The sequence below is a fragment of the Heteronotia binoei genome, chromosome 21 (assembly GCF_032191835.1).
Source record: "Heteronotia binoei isolate CCM8104 ecotype False Entrance Well chromosome 21, APGP_CSIRO_Hbin_v1, whole genome shotgun sequence".
Taxonomy (NCBI): domain Eukaryota; kingdom Metazoa; phylum Chordata; class Lepidosauria; order Squamata; family Gekkonidae; genus Heteronotia; species Heteronotia binoei.
In genome coordinates, this window is record NC_083243.1 from 161,153,707 (window position 1) to 161,166,404 (window position 12,698).

At 41.8% G+C, this 12,698-nt stretch overlaps 1 protein-coding gene across 2 annotated transcripts in view; it reads right to left on the reverse strand.

Moving 5' to 3' along the window:
• DRD4 (dopamine receptor D4) overlaps nucleotides 1–12,698 on the reverse strand; it is a 60,108-nt gene that overhangs the window by 17,376 nt on the left and 30,034 nt on the right. For both annotated transcript variants that reach the window (XM_060262564.1, XM_060262563.1), the window contains exon 2: nucleotides 1,020–1,132. In XM_060262564.1, the coding sequence (XP_060118547.1) occupies nucleotides 1,020–1,132 (113 nt within the window). The remainder of the gene's footprint in view (nucleotides 1–1,019; nucleotides 1,133–12,698) is intronic.

Here is a 12,698-nt window from a genome sequence, read left to right on the forward strand (position 1 = left end):
CTTTTTCTGTGTAGAGAGACTAGCTTTTGCATATGCAAAACTTCTGTACTCACAGATGCACATGCATAGACTTATTTGTAATTGATATCTGGTAGCTACACATGTGAATTGACTCTATTAAAAAGCATGGTAGTCAAAATACCATACTAGCAGGCCTTAGATTCAGCAGGAGCTCACAGGAGCACCGCTCCTGAACCTTTCTGAGGGTTCCCCCTCTTCCTCCCCACCTACCTTGTCCATTGAATAGTAGGTGCAGCAGCATAACAATCCCTGGATTAGGAAAGCAGGCAGGCAGCCAGCCACCAATGGCTTTGCCATACCCCCAGCAGCCCTCATTAACCCCTGGAAAACCTCGTGCCACCCTTTCTTCACTTCTTATGTGATTTTGAGCGGTGAGTGGCTTGCTGGCCTTTTGACTTGGGGGGGAGCAGCCCAGGAGAGCCCTGGGCGAGTGAGGCCTGCTTGGGAATAATTCAACACACATGCTTGGGAATAATTCCTCCTCACAGTGCTGTCTGTCATCGCTTGGTTGTTTTGCTTCCTTTGGGCTCTTTTCCAGAAGAGCAAATGCTGGTTTTGTTATGCATGTATCAATGTCAAAGCACCTACTTCAGTATTTTCATGCTATTTTGCCCATACCTTCTGGTACACTATTATTAGGTTTTGCCACAGCATTTGCCACTGTTCAAAGAACTTGGGATCATCATCGTGCTTATTCTTCAAATCCCCCCAATGATAGTTTAAAACAAGAATCAGTGATCTGCCCATGGTCATTCAGCAAGTTTCACAGAGTGTGGAAGTGATCTGTGAAAGCCTTAGCCTCTGCGACAAAGTAGGCCATTGCAATATGAGACTCATCCCTGACCATAACACACTTTGGTTTGAATCAGAGGTTTGAGTGAGAGCCTCAGGAAGACAGGGGAGGATCGATCTCGCTGGAATGACACTGCATGTTAAAATGATCCAGTGAAAATGGGAAATCCTAACATTTTCGAGCCAGGTAGGGTGGGAGTGCTTACCGATCCACACTGATTGCACAGAGATTGAAAATGGAGGCTGTGCACAGCATCACATCCATTGTCATCAAGGCATCACACAGGACTGTGCTCAATGACCACACACCTCCCTGGAACTGAAGACAAAAACAGAATAGCTGTCATGAGTCTCTTTGTGCAGGATGAACCACCAAGTGCTTCCTCTCCCACCCGTTTCATAGTCAGATGGAAAGGTCCTCCTCCAGGGCTTTTGTTCTGGAAAAAGAGGTGCCAGAACTCTGAAGGAAATGAAGGAGAAACACAAGGGTACTTACTCCTCATGAACTTTTAAACATTTTTTTTTTTAGAACTGTGTGCCACAAAGATATTCTGGAACTCTGTTCCACTGCATTCCCCCAGAAAAAAAGCCTGTCCTCCACAATGCCTGGCTCTATCAAGAGGGCCACAACTAGGATTTCCAGGTCATAATCCAGAGATCTGCCATGTAGCTTTAAAGTGGGAGCAGCAGCAGCCACAGTTTCTCCTGCTTGTTCCTCCTCCAGTTCTTTCACCTGCCTACACCTTGGGAACAGGTTATCTACAGCAAGTGAACTAAGGACCGGTGGATAAAGGGATTGTAGAAGGAACAAGTAGGAGGAACTGCAGATGCTTCAAAGGAGATTTCCAGGCTGCAGTCCGCTAATGCTAGCCATCGTTAGATGGGATATAACCTTGTTCTGGGATATGAGTCACTGTGGACTTCTATTGCTTTGAGAAACAATGGAGAACACACAGAGAGAAGCAAAGAAGGCCACCAATACTTCCAGAAGCAGAAATTTCGTGCCCCTTTCACTCAGCTGTATTTCTCAAAACCTTCCTTGTAATCAACCAACCAACCATGCCTGGCTTCCAAACACCATGTCTTGATGGGTTAAAAGCATCCCCAAATCTTCCTTTATCACCTGAATGTGTATTAAGAGGGAATCTCAGGCATGCTTGTGAAATCTGGGATTGTCCTAGAAAGAAAATACATCTTGAAACCCTGTGCTAATATCCAGTAATCCCCAACCCACTGCTGTTACAAATCTCTAAGAGAGATGACGTCCACACAGGTAGTTTATTCACACCTTCTAGACTAGAGCTTCGTTATCTCTTAACTTTCAGTCTGTATTTAGGGTCAGGCCAGAGGAAACAATGAGAAAATCAGGTTTTGCACAGCTTTGTTAAATGCCTTACACGGCCTCATTAGCCTCCTGAGCATTAGTAGCGAACACAGGAGAACCCACAACTCACACATGAGTGTGTTCACAGTTTCTATCAAATTAATAGATTTATTGAACCTCAGGTTGTGTTTCTCTTATATTACTGTTACTGATTCCACTAGGTAAACAGAACTATTCTTTTCCAGAAACAGATTTTTTTTCTCTTGTAAATACTACCAAAATAATGGGGATCTCCCCTGGATTCTGTTGAAAAATTAAAATTAAATGGGATGTTGCTACCAGACAGCTGTCCACCATGTGCAGTTGAACAAACTTTCAAAATTTCCTGATTGTCCAATAGGAAGTTATTAAAGGAGATGTCATGTAGAATCAAACTCCAGCAAACGCTGCTCATTTTGAATAGGTATGAGAACATTGTTAATAAAATGACTTTCTATATCTAAAAGGAAAACTCTCAAGACATAGTGCTGAATCACAGCCTTAGTTACAAAGAAAAAACCCATCTGAGGGAGAAAAGTTTAATTTGTTGTTCAGACAAAGGACCCAAAAGGAAAATAAAATAAACCACAGTCAGTTTTGTAAGGAAACTGATGTACTTTACTCGCAAAGCTGTCCTCCTCCTTTTGAACCTTCCAATCTTTCTTTCTTTACAAACAGGAAGAGATTCAATTACACTATGGCACAATGAAATGGCTGCTAAAGTCACCACAGTGGCTGCCAAATTAATTTATAGCAAACATTGCTGGAAAACTACTCAGCAATGACTAGACTCTTTCTCAAGACCTGTAAAACAAAAATAATTCTAATTCAGCTGGTGTCTAATTTAGAACAAAACAATGTAGCTACATTAACTACTATAATTGGTTTTCTTGGTAGCTTTACTCTTACCTTCATACTCATTTTTATTTTTGATTTATATGTACTTTCTTTGAAAACATTAATGGGTCATTTTGATCCAGTATTATTGTCTGTAAAATTACTCAAGTTAGGTTTATTACTTGCCTTTTCAACCACACTTTTATACAAAAACTCTGCATTCCTTCGGGCTTCCCCCATAGATATGGAAATTAAAAAGATATAACCCTTATTCCTAGGGATCCCAGCACCCTGGCATTCTGCTGTATTGCCCCCTAGTACCTCAAGTGCTAGCAGGAGGAAATGGAGGGGGGAGTACACACTGGCATCATTTCCAGTATAAACTGGAAATGATGTCGTGGACGTTGTAGAATTTACAACAGCTCTGAGGTAAATCATAACGTCACTGTAAATTCTAGAACATCTAAACACATCAGGTTTTTACCAGAAGTGATCTCAGTGCACTGGCATGCCAAGCCCCACCCCCAATTTTTTCTGGGGGTTGCCAGCTGCGGCCCACAACCCTACTAGTACTTAATGAGGTGACCATAAACCTGTGTCTGGGCTGCACAACTTCAGATTGCAAATGGGGGCTCACATTATTCAATGTTCCTTCACATAAACCATACAAATCTAAATAGCAGGAAGAGTTCAAGCTTGAGTTGATGGCTTTTGGCATGTAGGATTTTTTTCACGGGAGGGGGGGGGAGTATTCTGTCACATGAGTTCATATTTGCAGTCTGAAGTGGAACATGGCAGACAATGGTACCTTAGTGAGAACTAGGCCACAAATGACCTATTCAATACTGCACATATAGAGCTGCTTATGGTATCACGTATGGCAGTGTTTCCCATTTGCAGGGTCGTGACCCAGTACCGGGCCACGGAAGCCTCACTACTGGGTCACAAGAAAAGTCAAAGCTAGCCCCGCCCCCAGCAAAGCTACCCCTGCCCCATCTCTGTGTTGTGCAGAGAGGAGCTAGGATGCCTCTCCTTCCTTCTCCCCCACTCCCAGTGTTTGAGAGAAAAGCTGGCATCCATTAGCACTTTAGACCCATGAAGTGTTCTTCAAGGTATGAGCTTTCATGTGCCTTGCAGTATGTTCTTCTGGGGAGATTTCCCCGGGAGGCCTGGGCGGCAAAGAAGGGTGTGTGTATTTTTCAGCTGGGAGGGGCGGGGAGTGGGCATTCCAGTAGCTGTTCTTTTATTTACCAAATGACCCCTGGGCAGAATTTTTGCTGGCTGGGGTCATTTGATGGTGAGGAAGGCTTTTTTTTTCTTTGCCCGCCCCCTTCTTTCTTTCTTTCCCTGCAAGTGATGCTCTGTCTGTATTCTTGGTGCTGGGGGGGGGGCGGGAAGCAACAGTGGGAGGGCTTCTAGTGCCCTGGCCCCACCAGTGGACATTCTGGTGCTTTTTGGGCATTGTATGAGGGAATTTTGGACTGGATAGTCCACTGGCCTGATCCAACATGGCTCCTCTTATGTTTATGTTCTTTCTTTCCATGTCTTTCTTTTCCTTTCCTTCCATTTCATTCTTTCCCTTTCTCTTTCTTTCTTTCCTTCCATTTTTGCTGGATGAAACTTTTCTGTTCATCATACTGTTGTTGCAGACATAGGAGCTCTGCCAATGAAAAGTTGGCACCCCCAGTTGCAGCCAGGTGGCCTTCTATGAGATTTCTGTGTGAGTGAGTGAGAGTAAGAGGTCTGGGGCAGAAAGAGATTATTGGAGATTACTGTGGTATATCCCAACAGCACTGAAAGAGATGGTACTATGAACTTGGCACCATTTTGCTGGTCCTGCTTTTAACAGTTGTCTGACACCAAAATTAAACTCCTATAGATATTAAAAAGGATTAAAGTAGTTCAGCGGCTAAGTATCTGCACAACAGGTTGCTTTTAAAGGCATGGGAAACAGCCAGTAAAAAGCTGCAAGCTCCTCGTAAATATCCTTTTTGGGATAACTGCAGAAAAGCTTGTATGAACTTCATATAAATTGAAATTAATCGCAGTACAATTCCCTGCTACCTTTCACAGCAATTTCCCCGTGTTTCAACCAAAGAAAAATATGAAAAATAGCTGTCGAAAGATTTTCTTGAAACCAAGCAAGCTTGGTTGTAGCTTGAGGCAGGGTTCCAGTAGTAGCAGCTGAAGGAAGGGACTACTAAATGTGTCAGCATATTTTGAGGTAGAGCAGCTGCCAGGGCCCAGTGTGGGTGGTACACAGTGCTGGCATTCCTGATGGCAATGGCAACAGCACTCTCAACTGCATACACTGGCCAGTGCTGTTGAGGAAGGGATGTGTAGGTGGTACAGGCAATTGAACATGGGCATTAAGAGTACTTGCAAGCTGGAGAAGAACACACAAACAGATAGTTGCATGCAGGTGTGGGGGTGAAAAGAGAGGACCCACTTTCCACCCCCATTTTGGCTCAGCATGAGTTTCAGGGAGATTTTTCTGAAAATGAATTTACTTCCGAAGAAGAGGCAGGTTTGGGGGAGTGCCCTGAAAGTGACATCACAGGAAAAGGTGGAATTTTGGTTCAGTGTGCCCCAGAAGTGACATCACTTGGTCCTTGACATAATAGGAAATGACATAATTCCTGTCTCCCGGCTCCACCCCCAAAGTCTCCTGGTTCCACCCCCAAATTTTAGTGGGCCACGAAGAAGAAGTGTAAAAATAACCATGAAAGAAAAGTTTGGGAACCCCTGACGTATGGTATTGTATTTGCACAAGTAGGATAGAAACGTATACCAAGAATCCAGGATAAAGCAGGCTTGCCCAAATCCTATTTGCAAATATATGCATACATTAATAACTGCCATGCAGCAATGTTCCACTTATAGCAATGATTTGCAGAACTCAAGAGCATTCCCATGAACAAAACCCATAAAATTATTTTCAAACCCAACCTCTAGACTACTAGAAAAAACTGCATTTGAGGATTTACTTGAATATACTTTGTGTAACAATCAAATAAACTACATTCAGGAGCTGCCACATCAGGTATCTGGGCCTCCTTGGATGCTAATAGGGAGCGCACCCCCAGCCCCCAGCATCATGGTGCTTTTCTGCAGCTCCGGAGTTTTCTCCAGCTTTCCTGTGGTCTTTCCAAAACCTGCCTTCCTCCAGTCTTTTTTGAAGACAGGGTAAGACCCCCATGGAAAGGGAACATCAGATCTTTCCTAATTTTAACAAATTATTACAGTATTTTGTTAATTTCTGATTTTAGCCCTTTACCCCTTGGTGGGATGGGTGTGGGTAATAGCCATCATAGGGGAATGGGAAATAAAGGGGACTCTACAATGTTCACCAAAAGGCAGGCAACACAGAGCAAACTTTTTTTTGGTACAAATTGCTCAGAGTGGATGCTGCACTATAGGCCTGTATCGCCACAAACTTTTAAACAGAGAGTGGAATAATAGTATGACAACTCTGGCCCAGGAGTCATAAAGCAGCTCCCAGTATACTCTGGAGTGTAAATTGAGAATCTGCTTTAAGAACAGCTCCTTCCCTCACTGTATCCAGCATAATTTCCCCACTCCCTCTCTTCCCTTCTGATCATTAAATCATGAGTTGTATTCAGGGCTTTAAAAAAAAAAAAAAAAGCAGGAATGCACATGAATGCAGTTCCAGCTGGTTTGGTGTCGGGGTCTGAGGTGGCCTAATATACAAATGAGTTCCTGCTGGGCTTTTTCTACAAAAAAAGCCCTGGTTGTATTACATGTCACTAATATAAACTATCACATCATGGTTCCTCCTCATAAATCAGATTTATGCTTAATTTACACATGCAGGAAAATGAGACGACAGAGCCCTGAAGTGGTAAAATGAATGCCACCACTGAAGACTACGGATGGTGGCTTCCAATTTTGAACGCCCTTTCACATAAGAAACTCCATCCCATATGCTTTGCTTGTAATCTCCCACCCTTTTGTGATTGGCCCCAGCAATCCATGGTAGCCATTTTGTGATTGGTCCTGGCCACCAAAGTAGTGGCACCCTATTCTCAAAGTTCCAGAAGCATCCACAGTCTTATCAAGACTGGGGAGCTCTGCTATAATGGCTGCCTTCAACATCCTACCACATGAAGTAAAAGCATAAAGCAATACCATAGTGATGATCAGATACCATCTGAAATGAAACTGAAGGGGTATGGGCTTAGAAAAAAGAGAGACACACACGAAAGGTGACATTGAAACTGCAGACTACTGTTGTTCCGGAAACAAACAAAATATAAGCCAGGTGATTAATGGCCAGGTGCCAGATATGCAGAATGTGCCAGTCCAGAGGATTGTACACATGCAGACTGTTAATCTGCTCTAATCTCCAAATGCCCAGCATCTGCTCCTGCTTCCAACACTTCTTGGTTGATAGGCAAATTGTGCTTCAAAAGGGGAAGGGATCAGTTAGTTTTCTTGGCAGCTTTATCACCACACCACTTGATCATTTTCTAGGCTTGCTGGTATTCCTCATGAAAAATGGTTGGAAGGAAAGCATTTACCATTTCAAGCAAGCGGCTCCCCCCCCCCACAACCCCGGCTCACATAAGGATAAGGAATAATAAGGAATACAGGGCTGATGCTGTTGTAACCATTATGGAAAAAAAGACAGAACTGGCTGACAGAACTTGTAGTGCAAGTACATGAGTAAGATTGCACCCCTTTTGGTACATAACTACTAAAGGTACAGGGGCCTTGTCCTCCTTTTCAACTCACCTAAAATGCAACCTCTGACACTTTCTAATCTGTGCTTTCCTTTTCACACAAGATTTGCACCCCCCCCCCTCAGTTGTTAAATAATCATGATGATGGCATATTTAAAACATTTATTAGCCATTTTTCTAGGCAGTGAAGGGAGACCCCTGAATAATTAATGAATACCCCTATAATAATGAATACAAGCATAAAATTAAGATGTTTGAAGCAACTGTCCGTTAGAGGCCAGATAGTCTCAGTGGGTGCGAATTCAAGGTTGTAAATTAGATTAGAGACAGTGACCTCATTGAGGCCTCTGGATGTGTATTAGATAACAAAAGGGCCTCTGCCTCTTTGAGAAGCTTCTTGCAAGAGCTGATAACGCATGGAGACAGGACGTATGGAAAAATACTAGAAGTTATAGGAGGGTGGGGCATCTTGAGTTAGATAAGCTTGGGGGCCTGCCTGCTTGTTTTGCGGTGTGAATAAAATTGGCTGGATGTAAAATGATTTTAACTTAGTCATACTGGGCCGATGGCTGGCTAAGTTCTGCATTGATATCAAAGTAAATTCGTTTCATACCAGCAATATGCGTGGACCTCGTTCTCTGCTTCAGCAGCTTACAATATAAAGCCAGTTATAGGCCATATAGGCCCTGCGGAACCTGCTCCAATGCTGCAGGGTCTGCAAAACAATGCTTTTCTACCAGGTGGCAGATGTCATCTGCTATTAGGCCTTCCCTCCATTCCAGCAGCTTGGGATCTGATGGACTTTTGGACCAATAGGTCACTGTTGAGGCAGTCTCTAAACTTAGACTGCGTTTTAGTCATTTTATACTGGAACTTTAACGGGTTTTAATTTTTGATTCTTATATGTAATCCACCCTGAGCCTGCTTTGTGAGAATGGGTGAGATATAAACAAAACAAAATAAATAAATAAAAATTAATTGGTGTATGCATAGCGCTGCTCCAGAATAGTACACTTAAAACAACAACCACCATATAGGTTTGCATAACCCCATTCCAGAAAAATGTAATACTTGAATAATTTGATAATGCAAATGGCTGGACGGTAGCAGGGGTCCCATTGTGCTCATCTACAGTGAAAAGACTAATTGCCTCCTACTGCTTGGGAGAAGGGGAAAAGAGTACTTCAGGAACTTTTCAAATCCTAATCAACAGAACAAAAAAAAGACAATAACTAGTATTGTTCATAATGTAGTAACAGTGCTACAACATTGCCCTGATGCTCTCCCCAATTTTTTTTCAGAACCCTCCATTTTATTTGTGTCAACAGTGACACCAAGGCAGGCATCACAGTGTGTACCCCTCCCTTCTGGATGCATAAAAAAGATATCCCAACAATAATTGCTGATAAAAGAGAAGATTTTAGAAAAAGCAGTTTTTTAGTTGGAAAAAATGGGTTGTTCATTATTTGTGCAAAAATGGAAGATGATGTTGTGTGCCAACAAACAAACAAAAAGTACACAACTAGAGATGGTGAAACAGAAAAATCTCTGTGGAATCAGCCTTTGCCCTTTACACAGTTGTTAAAAGCAAGATCTACAAAACATAGTGATACCACATTAAAGTACACCTCACCAAACTATTTCTTCAAATTACTGTGAACTGATTGCTTCTCCAGTTCTTCCAGAGTATAGGTGTACTTTTATTTACTAGTCCTAATTTTGTACCTTTGACTGAATGCAAAAAATTAAGTCTTCCCCATCACTTTATTTTCTTGACAGAAAAAGCTTCACCTACTACAAGTTAAAAGCATAGGCAGTAAGTCAGTAATAAAGTTGATACGAAAAGGTTACCCAATGGCCAGGGAAAAAAAGGTCTGCCCCTTTAATAGAGGTTTAATATGTAGAACTCCAGCTGATGTTTTTCATGGTTTGGAGCTAAATAACGTCCCCTGGTATTTGCTGAAGAACAAACTGATATTAAAAGAAAAGACAGAAGGGCTGGAGATAACCTTAATCCTATACAACACTTGGCAAGGCCAATGTAGGGTTATGTCCTGTTTTCTGCCACTAGTCTTTAATAGCGAACTGTCATGCAAGGTGAAGCCTTTTCTGGCACAGCGATAGTGATGGGAAAAGCTTTGCCTGTCTCTTGTGCAGGCTGCTCTCAAAGGCACATGAACAGGTCCAGAAAAAAAGGTCAGCAACCACAGTTTAATAGCAAATCCAACCCTAGCTACTTTTGTTTGAGAAATATATATGTTGCCTTCCCAGTTTCTGCTACAAGTGGCTTTTAATATATAATCCTTAATAGAAACATCCAATTATCCTTAAAAAAAAAACCACTGCTAAACGTGTACAAACACTGCACATACAGACACATATACAAGAGGTACAAAATCTGGACCTAATCCCACCCCCCTTCTTCTGTCAGAAAAGATCTTTCCTAACATATATACACATACATGCCAGAAGCTAACAAGGTATTTCTAACCAGATTTGTCAACAAGAAGAATTTGCCATTGAGTTGCAACTGACTCCTCATCCATGGGGCTTTACAGGCAAGAGACAAGAAGAGGTGGCTTGCCATTGCCTTCCTCCATGCAGCAACCCCAATCTTCCTTTGTGGTCTCTTATGCAAGTGCTGACCATGAACAAGCCTGCTTAAATGCCAAGCTGGACTATTCAGGCTTCAGTGTTCACAAACTCTATTCTAAACCATTACTAAATTCAGCCATTAAATCTAATAATATTGAATTTACATAATATTTCCTTAACTCTTCCATTTCAAATATGTCAAACATATGAAGCAAGTCAAAGAAAAACCAACTGTTGCTGTAACTATTACAGCTATTACCAACACATTAACAGTACAGCATAAAACAACATCTTAATAACGCCAATTCAGAATCCTAATTATTTAGGATTAATTAGTTCTATATTATTTCACTTTATTACTGCATTTCTCCCATGTTAATAAAACACATCTTATTGTTTTCATAAAACCAAATGCCATCTATGCACAATCTTGTATCTCCTCAAGGGGACAGATAAAAGGGAAGAGCTAAGTTGGTGCACAGGCTAATATCAAGAGAGATAATACTTCAGACATGGAGGTTCAGCCTAAAGCACACTACTGTAAATCTCAGGACAAGCATATTCATCTAGAACTAAAGATGAAAACATGGCATTCATTTTGAGCTACCTGGTTGCTACTGACAAAGGAGAGGAATTCACCTTTGTCAACCACTGGAGTATCAAGAAATGCTGCCCGAGCAGTGTATTTTCAAAAGAAGAGTTAAATATTATGAGAAACAGTAAAGAGAGAAAATAAGTAGCAAAAATTTCCAAGTTTAAATGTAGAGAGCCTGTTTTATGGCAAAGAGCTCCCTGGCCTCAAGACTATACACAACATCCATTTTTCTGCCCCGTTTCTTGTGCACTCCAAAGTCTCAGAAGATCACATTCCTTGACCTTTTCACCCGCAGCGCAATGCAGAAGCTCCTAGGGAAAATTGCTTTAGGAGACTGGTATGAGAGATGGTGCTGCCATGTCTTTTTTTTGTGGCCCTTGAGTTCTTAAAAAACAGAGACAGGATCTCTAAGAGGCAGCAAAAAACGTGTGGGAAATACTGAGCCTGATTCCCTCAGAAAACGATGGGTTTTCTTGCACAATGACTTTGAAAGTATTCTCATGGTACTTCCCTTCTCTTTTTCAAGAAGCTGTAGCCATCCACATGCATTCAGGTTTGCACTATGATTCCACCTGCAGCCTAATTCAGACATATGCTCTGGACATTGGCAGTTTTTTCCTTCTGGGAGGCAGTTTTAACAATTTAAATTTAACCTTGGGTGTGTTCTATAATTTTGGTTTCTAACATTCATTTCTAGGATGCTTCTGCCACTGTATGATATTTTATTTATTCATTTAAAACATTTATATGCTGCCTTTCCACCCAGAGAGGGCCTGCAATTTAACAATGCTTGCCCATTTTTAGAGCAATGTCCTTTGCAAAAAACCTTGCCTTAGGCACATGGAAAGAATTTCAGCCCTCAATACACTCATGTTCAGCACAAGTAACAATAAGAAAAAATAACATATAGCTCACCTGTCAAGGTATCTGACAATCCTTGAGCAACATTAACAAGGTACAAACTGGCAATCCATCCCCAAAGCCTGTCATAGACTCAGTCTAGACTAGAGCAGGGGTGGCCAGCGGTTGCTCTCCAGATGTTTTTTTGCCTACAACTCCCATCAGCCCCAGTTAGCATGGCCAATAGCTGGAGCTGATGGGCATTATAGGCAAAAAACATCTGGAGAACTACCACTGGCCACCCCTGGACTAGAGGATACCACACTGGTCATGTCAAGCTGTTTTTACTATCAGCTAAAGCAGAGGTGTTGAACTCATTTGTTATGCGGGCCAGATCTGCCATAAATGTCACTTTGTTGGGCTGGACCATGCATGCCATAAAATGTAGCAAAAAGTACCAGAGATATAAACTTTATAAAAAAAGTCAATTGGCAATAGCAGGTGAACGACAATAGCAGGCTAGATTGGATTATGTGTGATATGCAGAGGGCAGTAGGCTAGAGATACCAGTGTTGGTAATGACACAGGAAACCTAGGTCTCAATTCCATCCAGGAGGATTCAGGATGCAAAAAATAAATGAGCATAAATCTGACATTAGAAACCCACAACATTCAGTTGCTGACCTAAAAATAGCAGTGCTTTTACAAAGGAATGTCAAAGGGAGATTGCACAAAGACTCCTGAATTGCAATTGATAATGAAGCTCAAGATAGTGCATCCTCCTGGACTGAACTGAGAGCTAGTTTTCCTGCCTCATTACCAACATGTGCTATTATCATTTAGCATCTGAAACCACTCCACTCTCCAAGATATAAGGACCAGCCCAAGTGTTCTAATTCCTAATCAGCATCTTTTTGAAAGACAATAAATCCAGATAGGAACAAAGAAATCC